This window comes from Corticium candelabrum, chromosome 22, assembly GCF_963422355.1.
Source record: "Corticium candelabrum chromosome 22, ooCorCand1.1, whole genome shotgun sequence".
NCBI lineage: Eukaryota > Metazoa > Porifera > Homoscleromorpha > Homosclerophorida > Plakinidae > Corticium > Corticium candelabrum.
This window is the reverse complement of record NC_085106.1, coordinates 4978005-4993470: the sequence shown is the minus strand read 5'-3', so window position 1 is coordinate 4993470 and position 15466 is coordinate 4978005. Positions and strand designations below refer to the sequence as shown.

At 44.0% G+C, this 15466-nt stretch overlaps 3 protein-coding genes across 3 annotated transcripts; 2 read left to right on the top strand and 1 right to left on the bottom strand.

Annotated features, from left to right (window-relative positions):
• The first annotated feature begins 66 nt into the window (after positions 1-66).
• Positions 67-1721, top strand: LOC134197060 (DNA-binding protein P3A2-like). The gene has a single exon (XM_062666301.1). The coding sequence runs from the start codon at positions 67-69 to the stop codon at positions 1540-1542; it is 1476 nt and encodes a 491-aa protein (XP_062522285.1). The 3' UTR covers positions 1543-1721.
• Positions 1520-2380, bottom strand: LOC134197342 (histone-lysine N-methyltransferase SETMAR-like). The gene is made up of 2 exons (XM_062666642.1): positions 1959-2380; positions 1520-1869 (listed from the first exon to the last, which is right to left on the bottom strand). Exons 1-2 carry the CDS (start codon positions 2363-2365, stop codon positions 1800-1802), a joined length of 477 nt encoding a protein of 158 aa, XP_062522626.1. The 5' UTR covers positions 2366-2380; the 3' UTR covers positions 1520-1799.
• Positions 2381-2465: 85 nt separating this feature from the next.
• On the top strand, positions 2466-6804 carry LOC134197539 (EF-hand calcium-binding domain-containing protein 10-like). Its single transcript, XM_062666883.1, has 4 exons — positions 2466-2635; positions 2702-2869; positions 2943-3033; positions 6504-6804. The coding sequence occupies exons 1-4, from the start codon at positions 2509-2511 to the stop codon at positions 6505-6507; spliced, it is 390 nt and encodes a 129-aa protein (XP_062522867.1). The 5' UTR covers positions 2466-2508; the 3' UTR covers positions 6508-6804.
• Positions 6805-15466: the final 8662 nt, after the last annotated feature.

Below are 15466 nucleotides of genomic sequence, written 5' to 3'. Positions count from 1 at the left end.
TTGCGTTTCTCTGTCAAAAAACCGTTGTGCTCAAGCGCATCACAGTTAGGTGGCGGTTTGCGCAGAATGGCTAGTACAGCTGATCCGACTACGCAGGCCTCAACGGGCGTTGACGTTATTGGCGAAGCGGTGGACAGCGGCGTGACGTTTGAGTCAATCGAGCAGGCTCACAGTCACCATGCACATCACACTCATCACTCTCATGACTCGATGCTTCACACAAAGGCGGAAGATGGTGATATCGGTCCTATGGGTTTGGCATACACTGCAGCTGATGGTGGACGTGCACACGACTGTCTCGGACTGAAGAGAAAGCGCTCGATGTCGTTTGAGGCGAATCCCGCCATTCGCAAGCGACAGGCAGCTCGTTTGCTGAAGAAACTGAAGACAACTGTTGATGAATACACTACTCGTGTTGGTCAACAAGCTGTTGTTGTTACGTGCGCTACGAAATCTGCGTCAGGGTCGTCGACGTTCAAAGTGTTTGGTGCGGCGCCCCTTGAGGGGATCGTGCGAGAACACAAGGAAACCATTATGAAGGAGCTCAACGTAGCTGCTCAGAATCAGTTATTACCGCAACCGAGTCATGGTGATAAGTTCGACCTTCCTGCGCTGGTTGTTGAGGGGAATCCTGTGCCTCTGGACAAGATGACGCAAGCACAGCTACGAGCGTTTATTCCTGACATGTTGAAAGCTTCCTTACAGAGAGGCAAGCCAGGATGGGGAAAAGAAGAGATGAAGCCAGCGTGGTGGCCAGATACGGTTCCGTGGCAGAACGTACGCAGTGATGTGAGATCAGAGCAGCAGAAGGAACAACAATCTTGGACAGATGCACTGAGATCAATTGTCAGATCATGTTATCAATACCACAATAGGTTAGACCTTGTGACTTGTGACAAGTCAGAAGTAGAGATGGAAGCTGAGAAAGAATTGCGTCATTCGAGGCATCTAGGAGAAGTCGTTCTACATCATCTACAGCCCGATGGCACCATGATATTACAACACACGCTTGAACAGACAGACACTCTTCCTGCCACTGTTTCCATGCAGGCCATTCCTCAGTCAGAGATCTCAACTCTGGCTGAAGTTGCTGTATCTCAGGAAGGAATTGTCACCTCAGAAGCTTCAAACTCGGCTATCAGTGCTCTTGCAGCTGCTGTATCAGGTAGTGGCACACTCAGTAGTACCCAGTTTACAGCCGTACTACAACAAGGGGAAGCTGGCTCAGTTGCCACTCTTATTAGTCAAGACCCTGCATCTGGCACACAACTAATTAATATACCCATTAGTCAAGAGATGCTGCAGAGTGCGTTGGCGAGTGAGCATGTTATGATTCCGACTGCTAACCATCAGGTAGAGGTGGCCAGTGTCACACATGGTGATGAAACGGGTCAAATAAACATCAATGTTGAACAAGTTGCGACTGCTCAAGTTATGAATCAAGTAGTAATCGAGCAACAGGTCAACGAACAACCTACAGGAAACCCTACATCAGAGCAAGTGGAAGTTGAAGTCGACATCATGTCTCATGAGCAGCATTAATTAAGAACGGATTAAAACAGACCTCTATCAGTATCATCATATCTAACTGTGCTCTATAGTGGATTTGTGCATGCCTGTTATATAGTAGTGTCCACTGTACTGTATCTGAAACGCTTGCTTCAGGGAGTAGCCTTAGACCTTAGAATAGTGTCTTATTATATGGCAGGTATCCCCTACAATTTTGTGAGTCACAGTAGCATACAATTCTATCACATCCCTCGTAGTTTGCTTCATCTTCTTGTTCCCCTCCACTGTAGTCAAATACCAGTTCCTCGTCTGCCTCTATATTTCTGACAGCGAACAATGCCAACGTGGGTAGAATGGAGTCTACACGCACAGGGAGCATCATCAGGTTAGGATCACAGGAATGGTTGATGAATTTCGAAATGCAGTCACTAGCAGTTGCATCAACGTACGTGCATATGATTCCTCTTGATGCTACATGCTCTCTTAGTGTGAAAATGTAATTTGCTTCGTCTCTGCCGTATATCTTTGCTCTCCGCGTCGCCTCTGACTTGCGAATAATCTCCCCGCTGTAGTCACATACGTATCGATGTTGAGCGATGGCTTGCTTGGTCACCACTCCTACACCTTTCCGTGCCGTCTGAAACACTTGTAAATGATTTTTGCATCCTCGTCCGCTCTGGACGCATCTGTTTGGACAGTTGCTGTTGCATGAACAGTTTGAGTTGCACTCTAGTAGCGGTCCGCCGTCCTCTCCAGTTGAGATTAAACAGCCATCGCTATTACAAACAGAACCATTGGACAAAAGGCACAAACAACCGACGGAGCAGACGTCTTCGCAATCACATCCAGGGTACATGAATCGTCTCGTCACGCGAGGCTAGCGCGCGTGTGAGAGTGTGTGGGCGTCACTGATAATTTCTATGCACTGTACAACCGTCTATCCGGGATTTCTGTAATATCACTGGTTGCATTGCAACCGGTAACAACCCGCAACAGCCGATGTCGAGTTCATTGCGTGCGAGAGAATCAATAAATCGGCAGGCCGACGCAGAAGACTATGTTACAGATCACAGACTAAGAGACTTCTTCACTAACCTAACAGCTGCCATCGTACACCATAGACCAGGTGATGATGCCTACAGCGACCTAATTTATTCAAGACGCTGTACAATCAAAATTTTATAATTGGTAGATAATCCAAAAGAATTCATGGTACAGTACATACAAGAACTGAAAGACAAACGAGAAGGGGAGAGGCATGATGCACCTTGTTTGTTTCAAGACAACAATATCCGAGCAATGTTTGGCATGTTTGACGTAACACATCGAGGTTACATTACGAGAAAGCAATATCTAGAAGGTGAGAAATGATGATAAACAAACAACTGCATCTGGTTTGTATATAAGTGTGACCAACTGTTGATCATGATCAGCTCTCAAGAACTTTGGAGTCAGCTCTTTCAACGAACACCCAGCGGGAACTGAAGTAGACAAGATAACTCTTGACACTTTCATGAAGGAAACGTAAGACTTATTGTTATTATTATTGTTGTGTCGTTATTCCCCTCCATAATGGGCGAGTGGGGTCTTTACCCCCATCTGGGCACCCACCAACCCGGCAGGTGAGCCCAGCAGGGTATATGTTTCCGTGCAGTCCATACGTCGATCAGTGACTAGCCAATTCAATATAGATTGCAGGCATTACGGTGACCGCGAACATTGAGACAGCACGCCTAGTGGATATCAATGACCACCAGGAAAGCACTGAACGTCATTGTCAACGGACCGTTCGCCAGACCACAGAAACTCCCCAACAACTGAAACGAGTCATAGTCTCATGGATAAAGATAAAGAAACATGAGAAAGAAAGACAGACAAGTTCATAATTACTGTTGTCACTGGGGTTTGAACCCCAAACCATGGAGTGGTAGCCATTGTCACTAAGCACTAAGCCACGGCGGTGACTTATTATTATTATGTGTCGTTATGCCCCTCCATAATGGGCAAGTGGGGTCTTTACCCCATCTGGGCGCCCACCAACCCGGCAGGTGAGCCCAGCGGGGTACATGTTTCCGTGTAGTCCATACGGCGATCAATGACTAGCCAATTCGATATAGATTGCAGGCATTACGGTGACCGCGTACTCGATACAGCACGCCTAGTGGATATCAACGACCACCAGGAAAGCACTGGACTTCATCGTCAACGGACTGTTCGCCAGACCACAGAAACTCCCCAACGACTGAAATGAGTCATAGTCTCATGGATAAAGCTAGAGAAACATGAGAGAGAAACACAGACAAGTTTCATAATTTACTATCATCACTGGGGTTTGAACCCCCAAACCATGGAGTGGTAGCCATTGTCACTAACCACTAAGCCACGGTGGTGACTATTATTATTATTATTATTATTATTATTATTATTATTATTATTATTATTATTGTGTTATGCTCATGCAACCAGATCAGTCTGGTTCGTAAGGCTCTTGTAAGCACTGGAGGCAAACGCCACCGCAGAGGTGCTTATAGACATTATGGCTGTCTAAACAGAAGACATGACTTTATGCAGGATCTGACTGGATCCAAAAAGCTAGACTCTAGCCTCGAACTTTCAGACCAGAGAGCCGCGCGAACTCTAGTCTGGACCAGAACGGTACTAAAATGATTTTGGAAATAGCCTTCTAGGCCAATCAGCATCTTAGAACCGGAATTTCAGTTGTAAATTGTGATTGGTTTAGCAATAATTAGTTATACTAAGTGACTAATGCTGATTGCATGCATGTGAAATTTTCGTGGCAGCTAAGTGCACGCCAGAGCTGTAATGAAGACTCTGGTGCACGCACTATCTTAGTTTTAGTTTCAGCTTCAGTTCTTCGATCTTTTCAAGCTTGCGGTGAGAGGACATGCACAGCAGCGTCGCTGGACCATCACCTTTGACAACTGGTCGAGTGGTAGTCTGGCTAGTCGAGTTGTTAGAGTAGCTAGCGGTGTGCCGAAGAATCAAAGAGTCGTGGCTTTGTGCCGTCTACCAAGATACCACCGCAAACACTGCAGACATCTCTTCTTCGTTCGTGAGATCTCATTGTATTTACAAATGATACGTTAATCTAGGTAAAACGATCCTATGCTGTTAGACTACCATTTAGCATCGCTTTTGATAAGTACTTCCGACATCATTAGTAGCGTTGTGGTCAGACTAGACTTTGCGCGCTTCGCGCGCTCTCTGGTCTGGAATTTCAAGGCTAGCTATACTTGTGCCCAGTCCTCCTCCGGGCTAGATTGCTACACCACGTCCGTTAGCTGTCACGTGTGTAGGTCCATGTGGTTTCACACGTGTGGTTAGCCTCAGTGCGAAGGACGACTAGTACCACATCTCATCATGTGACATGTTTTGAGTCTAATTAAGTTATTTAGCTCAGTCTGCTGGTCTCAGCTAATTTCTAATAGGTTGCAAAGACTCTGTTAAACAACACAGAAGGTGGTAGATTAGCCCAGAACCTAGCATCTTGTCTACAAAGCGCTAGTACAGGTCAGTCGCCTGGGCCCACAAATCACGGCCATCATGCACATGCACGATCCTCTTGTCAAAACTGCTCCGGCTAGCAGAGTATAGTATAGGATAACACAGCCCATGACGGACATATTTTGTACAGATGTCTACCTTCACAAATCTAATGCACATGCCTATGCATAGCTAGTTGAGTGCCAATTTCAAATCGGACACGTTGAGAAGCTGTGTTGTGTTCTGCGAGAGGTCTATGGATACCGTTCACTGTGCAGAGGCCAGCTTGAAGCATCCCTCGCCATCATGTAGGGCCAGGACGTTGTCGTTCGGATGACCACGGGCAGTGGAAAGTTCCCGTGTTACCAACTGCCAGTCTTAGCACTGGAGAAGAAGTGTGGCCTTGTCATCAGTCCCTTGAATTCGCTGATGAATGACCAGTTGCATTAGAAATATGTATACGATTGATCCTAGTTTTCTAACCAGATTAATGATTAGGTCGAAACTCTAAAAAATTACAAGTGCCTGCAGCTGCTATTCCACTCAGTTCTCCGTCACTGACTGCTGGCCAAGCAGCTCAGTATATTACCAGCAACAAATTCAGTGAGTTCAAACATATTTACTTCAAGTACCTACAATGCATCTATGAGCTTAATTGCCCTCGTTTCTATAGTCTTCATGTCCCCTTAGACTGCTCTTAGCAAGGTCTGGCTGGAGTGTTTCAGCAAATCTTATTGCAAAAAACTTAATAGGGTTAATTGCTGTGGATGAAGCACACTGCATCTGTTGCTGGTACAATTACATGTATTCCACCGTTGCTTACATGACCCTCATAATGTGTTGTAGGGGCTTAGGAGTTTTCTCCAATTTCCTGTCATTGCAATGACTGCTACAGCACCTAGCAAAATGCTAAGAGAGATTAGCCAGTCTCTCTGTATGACTAGAAAGGTGCTTGTTTCATACCAACCGAATCGGCCCAACATCTTTTTATATGCAAGTTGTTGCATTATATTGTCAGCTGCAAGGTCACATTGTAATTATCACATTGGCCTTTACATGCAGAAGGCCATTCTATCCTCGCTGTTTGGGTTAATGTCACGTGAGAGTTTCCCCAAAACTATTGTCTATGTTCAGCAGAAAGTGAAAGCAGTAAAGTTATGGCAATGTCTGTCATCAAGGGGTTTGCAAGTTGGCCTCCATCATTCCAGGCTCAGAGCTGACACCAGATGGCAGGTGGAAATGCAGGCAAGAGTTTGGTGGTAATAGCCACAATTGGCTTTGGCATGGTGAGAAGTCTCTATTCCATAGAGTATAGGGTAAAGTAGACTAGTAGAGTAATCTCCAAGTGTTGTTGGCAGGGCATTGACATTCCTGATGTTAATTCACACATGGTAGTGAATTTGGGATTACAATCTAATATTAAAGATTGGTTTCAAGTAGGTTGTTGCATTTCTAATGTGGTAACATTTGCAATCATTGCTTTGGTGCAGATGATAGGAAGAGCAGGAAGAGATGGCCATAAGTCAACTGCAGCCATTGTGTTCCATCCCAAAGAACTTAGAAACAAGACCAAGGACATCCACATAAACAGCATCCTAGGAGGAGGCTGCATTAGAAGAGGCCTTCTGACTGCCCTAGACTTTGAAGAAATTCCTATCCATGAATCCAGCCTATGCTGCACAGGATGCACTGTGGAAACCGTAGACCCAAATGGCTATATCGTGCCACAACAGACTCACCACACATGTTTAGCTCGCCATTCCAGGAAACACAAATGGCAAAACGTGAGTAACTCATAGTTAGTTCCTGTATCCGCTCCAAGAAACGGTTTGCGATTTTCAGGTGACGGATGCAGAAAAGAGCATACTCCTTGGGCCCTGGCTTCATGGCAAGAGAGAACCTTCAAAAGGAATGGAAGAGTGTTCTTGGGGCCCCAGTCAATTGTCACAAACCAAACTATTAGGGAGATAGTTGACAATTGTGGCGATTTTTTGGAAGTAGAAGACCTGGCCGCTGTCTCAAATTTGGACCAACGCTACTCCTCTGAGATCCATTCTGTCGTTGGGAGTGCCCTCGAAGAACGCTACATTGACAGTCCACGAAAACGCCACAAGAGGAGCAAGAAACGAAGCTTAACATTGGAGCAAGCAACTGATTTGAGCACAAAGCGAAGGCCACTTGGAGACCTGCAACTTGCTCCACCCGCAGCCAATGACACGCATGCCCTGAGATTGCGGTAGTGAAATAACTGTGTAATTACACAGAAAGAATTTTGTAGCATAATTTCCAAGACTTCGTCAGTTCATACTGTTCCAGTACTACCACGAGTACTGTATCACAGTAATCGCCGGTATGTACGTATAGATAGCACTGCGAGACCCCTGTGAGAATGTTACTATTAAAATTAATAGAAATACATGCAGTTATTGGCTTCAATTTTGAACACTCTCTATTAGCCCAACTACATGCTGTAACACACTTCTACTAAAAAAGCAACTACTATAGTGACCACTGATGGTCTTGCTCTATGCACCAACATAAGAATCAACACAACGATTAGTTTCTTGTGCATGCACAGGAAGGTAGTGCTGGTGCCTTGACATTTACTGGATCCTACTGATGACCCTAGCATTTCACATCTTCTATAAGCACTTCCGGCTCCAGCTCCTATTCTTTCTGCCTGAGAGTCATAGTCCTCAGATAGATCGGAGTCAGTGTCACATGACCTAGTTAATTAAGCCTTCAACCATTCTTGCTCCAACTTTACAAGTCTTTTCTCTCCTGGATCTGCTTCTAGAAGTTGGCAATGGAGAACTGCCTGTTGATTGTGAAGGCCTAATAAGCATACCGCCCAGCTTAGGTCGAATGGTAGAGAATGTTGAGGACTGTACAGAAAGGTTTTTCCAAACTTGGATCAAAACTACAAGAATCACAGGTGGCTCTGTGAGCATATTGTTCTCTCACCACGAAATGACATGGTCGATATCATTAACACCAACCTGTTGATGCAACTACCGGGAGAGGAGAAGGTTTTGAAGTCTATCAACACTGTTGTGGATGCAACAGAGGCTGTGCGGTATCCAACTGAGTTCTTGAACGCTTTAGAATAGAACCATCAGGCATGCCATCGCATAAGCTTAAACTAAACGTCGGCAGCCCAGTCATACTTCTTTGAAATTTGGATGTGCCCAAACTTTGTAATGGCACAGGACTGATTATCAACCAGATTATGGCACATGTCATAGAAGCCACCATACTGACTGGGCAAGGAAAGAATGAAAATGTATTCATTCCAAGAATTCCACCAATTCCTTCAGACACACCTTTCCAATTCCGGAGGTTGCAGTTTCCTGTGCGTGTCTGTTTTGTTATAACCATCAATAAAGCACAGGGCCAATCACTAAAAGTAGTAGGAATTACTTTGGATTTGCCTTGCTTTTCTATGGTTAGTTGTATGTTGCATATTCGAGAGTTGGCCAAACTGACAGTCTTTGCAAGATTACATTACGTTGATGTCAGAACTGTCCAACGATTCCTACAATCTTACCGAATCTGGGAAGATGTTAGGCCATGGAGGCAATGGCATGGTCCTCGCAGATTATTGGCTGACTTTGAGGATATGACTTTTATTCAGTGTGTAATTAGAAATCCCTGTGTCCATCTAAGAGAGCTAAAAGACGAGCTTTGTAATGTGACTGGTAAAGATGTCAGTTTAGCTACTATGTGCAGATTGCTTCAAGAGACATTTCGGAGATTTACGTTAATGCAACACTTCAGAGACGCACGCTAACATACATTTGCGGTAAAAAGCAATGGTTACATGCGCTGATGGAAGTGACAAGAACTGCAACGCGAAGTTACGGTTGAGTCCAGTTCTTACGACAGGGCCCCTTTGGTGTGTGGTTAAAACAGCTGTTCATACTTGGTCTGTCGCACATGAACACAACTAAAAGGTTAGAGAGGCAAGCGGTATTGGCGTCCGGATGTTTCGCTGTCCGGATCTGTTTTGCTGTCCACAATGCTTCACCGACTGCTGTCGATGTCACGTGATGTTACATGTGATGGCGAGAAAACCCTCTTCAGTGTCATGCTAGAAAAGCGTTACCCGCTTGATAAGTATGAGTAAGTTGTGCATAAGTGTTTCAGCTACTGAACCAAACAGCATGCTTTGCAAACTGCGATCTACTGTAGATATTCGAGAAGTTGGAGTCCCGATCGAAAAAGTTACAAATGCGTCCGATAGAATTTATCATTTGATTAGTTAAAAGCGTACGTAAGCATATCTCGTTCTGCAAATGCGTCAAATGTCTCAATTTGATTGTTGATAGCCAACAATCAAATGTGTATGCTGGGCGCAATTTACTAGCGCATGTGGCCGAAATGTTCCTTTCATCATCACAATTTCAGTCGAAAGAAAATCAGCATTGTAGCAAAGCAGAGGAGTGAGTTGGAGAGAGTGACCTATATAGCTCAGATGCCTCTTTTTTATCCTCAAAATTGTCTAATCTGACGGGCTTCGACAGGAGCAATTCTATTCGAAAGTGTCGATATGCATTGAGAGGACAGAGAGCACTAAGTCACAAGCTGTTAGTACGTGGAAAACAAATTAATGCCCTTGCAGCTATGATAGTAAATGGTATACTGGATGTAAAACTGACAGAATCAAATGGGACAGGAGAAATGTTCCTTGACATCCTCAGGCATAGCATTATCCCTTACGTAATGCCATTTAATAGCATCAATCCATCATCAGTAATTGTTATGGACAATGCAGTCATTCACCACATTGATTCTGTTTCCAATCTGCTACAAGGACTTGGAGTTTTACTAAAAAATTTGCCAGCCTACAGTCCAGATCTGAATCCCATAGAGGAAGTGTTTTCCAAAGTGAAATGTTACACTAGAAACAATGTTCACATTCTAGATGAAGGAGTAACTATGAGAGAACTAGCACTGCAAGCATTTGGATGTGTTACTGCAACTGACTGTCAGACCTACATAAAACACTCAGGTTATATGTAAGTAATGAACGTATTGATCTTACATCTGCATGCAGCTGACTCTCCTAATTCTACTTGTCTGTAATCAATCTGCTTAATTGTACTGTACCTAAGCCAGTTTGTTAAGTTCTTCCATAATTATGCCTTTTTGTTGGTCAAAGTCTTTTTGTGTGATCACTCCCAGCTCTAGCAAGCCGTGTAGATCTCTTAGCTGTTGCAAACTCTTTCCTCTTAAATCAACTCTTTTTCCAGGGCTCACTCGAGCTCCAGAAGTACCAGAACAAGCATTAGTTTCCACTTGTCCAGGTTGGCCACCTGAAATAGCAGTAGCAGTAACTGACCCGATCTCAGTCACTGCTGATGCAACAGTTTGTCTTGCTGGTTTGTTGGTGACTTGAAACATCGGAACACGAGGAGGATCGTCCATTGAAGGATACGTACCGACATCACCATTTCCGTCCACAGCCTGTATTGCAGCTTGGTAAACCGTTTGCCATGCACACTCTGCAAGTTCCCTACCAAGTCTTCTATTTGTTCTTTTGTATCAACGCTAGAGCACTTCCTTTTTGACGACTGCCGTGATCCTGCCCTTGGTTTCTCAAACGTTTCATCTGACTCATTCACTGTTCTCTGCTAGTGATTGGCTGCACTGCTGTACACCCTTACATGCATCAGGTTGCGCTCTACTTGTAAGGGAACACCAAAGGTAACAGAACTACTAGCAAGACTGGTACAAATTTCAGCTGCGTCCTTGTCGTTGCATAGCCAAACCTTAGTGTTTCCTTTCATGTAGCCAACGTCTTCCGGTATCGCAATCTCCAGCTCACTAGCAGTCGTCGTCTTGAGGTCACCTAGGGTCTTCAAGGGTCCTGCTGAGCACAAGCTTCTCAGAATAAATGTCTTGCCCTCCTTATCTGACGAATCAAACACTTTGATTGGTACTGAGACACAGTTGCTAGCCGCAACAGGAATTGTCCTATTTGTAGACGGCCAAGAAGAACTTGGTCAGATGCGTGAGTACGGAGTCATGTGATATTCCATCACGTACGTGTGGTGTGACCACAGGAGATGGAGTGCGCAATTGCACGAAGATCCAAGAGGTGTGTTGGACTGTCACGTACAGATTACAGCCCAAAAATGACCTCATAGGCTGTTTCAACATTTTTGCAGTGAATCCTATTCTAATCTGTGTGTTTGACGGTTCAGTTATTGGTATTGGTGTCAATTTAGAGCAATCACCATTTATCACCAAGTATCTTCACACATCCAACTGAACAACAGCTCTCTACAATTGTTTGTTGCAGCGACATGTACCCTTATGACGATTATTAGACTACAGTACGAATCAGCATAATTAGGGACATGCACTCATGATCATCAACAGCTATGCACCCTGTAATGCAATTTGATATGAAACCTATCATCACCTACTTTCCCACGAGTAGTACAACTCATGCGACAAGCAACTTGAAATCTACTGTACAACACCTCTTCACAAGCCACTGGCCTAATTTGTCACAAATAGCTATCTGCTTGTTGTCTGGTAATTGTAGGCATTGCCGAACCGAATCTATTTCAATACTAAGAAAGGTCATTACCTGAGATAGACCCACAATCTTTGTAGGAGACCATTCAACAACTAATTAGTGTAGCAACTGTAGAATAGACTCTTGAATGCTTTTGGCTTCTCTGCTGTAGGAGCCACTGCAAAAAATCGTCTAGGTAATGTATGACATGCTGTATCCCTCGGTTATGAATGAGTATCCATGTTATGGCTTCTGCTGGTTGATTAATTAAAAAGGAATAGTACAGATCTGAGATCGAATGGCAGCCCAGTGATGAACATAATAATGTCCTTCCCAATAACAGCCTAATAACTGCCAATCTGACGGATAGACTGGGCACTGCCTAACTGCATGCTTGAAGTCGACTTTGACCATATATGCACCAGGGCAAACTGCAGTCAGTAACTTCACTACTTTTTCTATCGATGAGTATTTGAGGCCGTATTGGTTTTGTCAATTCCATCATTTACACTGACATTCTCTGGGGATGACAAGTGTAAGATCATCCGCCATGATCCGTCCTTTTTGGGACTACACCCAGCCCTGACTTGTAAGTTTACATAAGGCGGCTCTCTATATGGGCCTGTCATGAACCCATTCTTACATTCAGCAGATAATGACTCTGTAATCACAGTGGGATTCATGCGTGCAGACTGGAAATTAGTGCTCATAACACTAACACGTTGCCCACGATAACCAATCTTGAAACCTAATTCTAAACTATTTACTAACTCATCAGATCAAACTTGGGTTGGGTACTGTTCTATTCCAGAACAGTTCCTTCTGAAATAGTGCAATGTTTAGTTTACTGTTACCTACAGGTGGCGGCAACAATGCCAAATCACTTGATCTGGGGGCGGTCACATGTAGTAGCCGCGTGTTTCCCTCCACATTTGCTGCAGCTGTGGAAAAATTTGCATGCTCCGTGTTGGGACATGAACTCGCATTTGCCTTGTTTGAATCCACGGCAGGGTTGGGTTGGTTGTCTTGCATATGCATACTGGCATTGTCTGAGTGGTGGTTATCTGATTGCACTGTTGCATTGTTGGGCCCCTACTGGTAAGGGAATTGTACCGAAAGGAACGGCGGCTTTTTGGGCATTGAGACGCCATGTGACCAACCTCTTGGCATGCATGGCATACCGGGAACGAGCGATTGGTAAAACAAATAGACCAAAGATTGGTATCTTTGCCAGCACTTTGATGAATCCATAGTGACTGCCCTGTGGAACTGCTGGTCATAAATGAGCCAAGAAGCGATAGCGTAGCTCGTGGCTGATCGACTTGATATCCAGTTGATACTGTAACAGCTCCTGCACTCTTGACGCGATCCCAATGACCACTGTGATTGTGAACAGCAACCATGCCTCAAGCCACGAAATAAGGGAGTGTATAGGGACTCGCTGTTTGGTCTACGACATCGATATTTTGTTTCCCCGTTGATCGCCCATGTAATATCGTGGTTCCCTTATTCCCATTTATCGGGACCCTTTACTTTGTTTAGCAGTTGACTGAGATCAATGTACTCACCTTTCGTGATCTTCGTAACCCATTTGTAGGGTACGGGATATGCTGACTGCACCCTTCAATATTGCACTGTCCCTACTGGCCAATATTGTTGCCATGTAGAGCCAGTGGTGTACAGATCTGTCTTTGGAATCTGCAAGCAAAATGACGTTGTTTGACATGCCTTTGCTCGCTTTGGTGCCATCTCCTTGTCTTCTGATCCAGAAGCTTGCATCGTCTTGAGGATTTCCTGCACGACTTCTGTGATAAAAGAGGAGTTGAATTGCTGCTTGTGATCAGAAGTAGCATTCTTTGTACCTGCATGCTTGTTGCTCTATTCACTTGCCCACTGAGGCGGTTTTTCTGAAACCCTAGTTGGTCTTTCATCGCCATTCGTGGTGGATAGATTGCCAGTTGTCATCGGTTCATGCAGGGATGTTGGCGTTCCTGCGCTGTCGGGTCCAGGAAGGTCCTGAGCCGTAACCATGCTGTGAGCTGTGGGGTTCTTGGTTGTCCAGAGACGCAGAGCTCTTTCTTCTCTCAAGCCAAATTCTCTGCCTGCAGACTCAGGTTAAGCGCTTCTTTAGAGAGGTCCAGAATGTCTCTCAGATTGGAAGATTGCGATCATGCTGACCTTTTACGACACATGTTGATGTTGATTTGATTGCCAACTTTCACTGCCAAAATCTGCGCTAATTTCTGGATAGTTATCAACTTTGACCTGTACATACAAATATCAACCCTCTGCTCTGTCGCTATTAACATTCATTTATTGGTAAATTTTCATTGAAAGGCATAACTTTATCACATGACTATAATATGATTATCTAGTTATATGATAAGTACAATATTGAATAACTTCTGTTATACACTTTCAGAACACATTCAGTGATTAACTGTGAGAAGACTATGTCACTAATCTCACTAGCCACGACATTCAAGTCCAAAGCATCTAAATCCTCTTTGTAATTTTTAATGTTTAATTTCATTCACTGCAATGAACTATAAGGTGATTTAAGCCCTGTTCGCACTGGCAACTGGATCGCGATCTGACCGCAACGCTGTCCAATCTGATCACGATAATTCCAATCCACATCGGGAGGTGGTTTTGATCGCAATCTGTTGAATCCAATTAGAAATAGGTGGGTGTTACTTTCACATATGTTACGAGTGTAGTTGGAACATCTAGCCCTGCTCACTCATCTTCATTCTTGCTCACCTTACGTCACTGTATCAATGCTTTCCACAAGCGAAGAACCCACACGCACACATCGGTCATCACTTACGTGATACCGAAAAAGAGGCGGAGGTATCATTTTCAAAGAGCAGTGTGGACCCTCGCTAATCCAATCGGATCATGATCAGCGCAATCGCAATCCATTCTGGTCTAGTCTGGACAGGTCTTTAGACTCGCTTGTCCAGACATGCTCTGAAGATGGTGTTGTATAACACTGTATTTAACCCTGTAGGTCTCCTCATTGTAGAGAAAGACCTCTCACTGCTTACATTTGTAGTGGGCAGCGCCATTACCAAGCAGGCTATGGCACACACTTGCCTGAAGAAAAATGTTGGCAATCCAAAAGTTCTCAGAGAAAACTAAAACATCGTTTGTATTGTTCACTTCTGCAACAAAGTTTGTATGAAATTGAATATGCATTTTAATCGGTAAAAGACCGTTGAGTGTTGAATTTTCAACAAACAATGTAATTTATTTAATCAGTTACATCAATGACCGGAAGTTTGGGCAATGTGCTTATGAGAAAGTCAACTTTCTGAACATTGGTCTGGCAAGTGCCAGACTGCCGTCCCTGTGTTTAGAACTGCAGGATTGGCTTACAGGATACTGTACATACTGTTCCTATTGGTAATACTCTGACAAAAGATTTAAAACCTACTTTGTCTTAGTATTTTGTGGGTAGTTTCAGCAGTAATATCTGTTGACTTGTCTTATGTCAAATGGAATCACACGTGAGTATTATTTAGCTATTTATAAATGTTGGCCCATTGTTACAAATTTCTAAATGTTGCACGAGGTTTGAATCTGTACTTTCTGTTTAGAAGAAGCGGTTTGTCAAAGTTGTCGACTACCTACAGCACTAGTGGCATGATGTCATAGAACAGCTATGTATGCAAGGCAACTGACTGGCTGCTGGCTTGAGTGTTGTGACATCTGGCTTGAGTTTTATGACATTCAGCTAGTACAAAATCTGTTAACATTATTCTACATATTAGATATGGTGATAAACATGTACTGTACTGTAATTCCACATTTTGGGCGGAGTTTTATATACTGACCCTTGAGCACACTTCAATTAAAAAAGGTCACATAAATTCGATATCTGCACACCTCAGTATAAGCAGTAATTCAAGACATGGTGTGGGT

What these genes read in the sequence shown, in the direction of transcription:
- LOC134197060 (XM_062666301.1), top strand. Translation starts at nt 67, where the DNA reads ATGGCTAGTACAGCTGATCCGACTACGCAGGCCTCAACGGGCGTTGAC.
- LOC134197342 (XM_062666642.1), bottom strand. Translation starts at nt 2,365, where the DNA reads ATGTACCCTGGATGTGATTGCGAAGACGTCTGCTCCGTCGGTTGTTTG. An exon ending in TCAAGAGGAATCATATGCAC is followed by an intron (nt 1,870 to 1,958) that starts GTACGTTGATGC and finishes CTGTGCGTGTAG; the next exon opens with ACTCCATTCTACCCACGTTG.
- LOC134197539 (XM_062666883.1), top strand. Translation starts at nt 2,509, where the DNA reads ATGTCGAGTTCATTGCGTGCGAGAGAATCAATAAATCGGCAGGCCGAC. An exon ending in CATCGTACACCATAGACCAG is followed by an intron (nt 2,636 to 2,701) that starts GTGATGATGCCT and finishes TATAATTGGTAG; the next exon opens with ATAATCCAAAAGAATTCATG. An exon ending in GAGAAAGCAATATCTAGAAG is followed by an intron (nt 2,870 to 2,942) that starts GTGAGAAATGAT and finishes GATCATGATCAG; the next exon opens with CTCTCAAGAACTTTGGAGTC.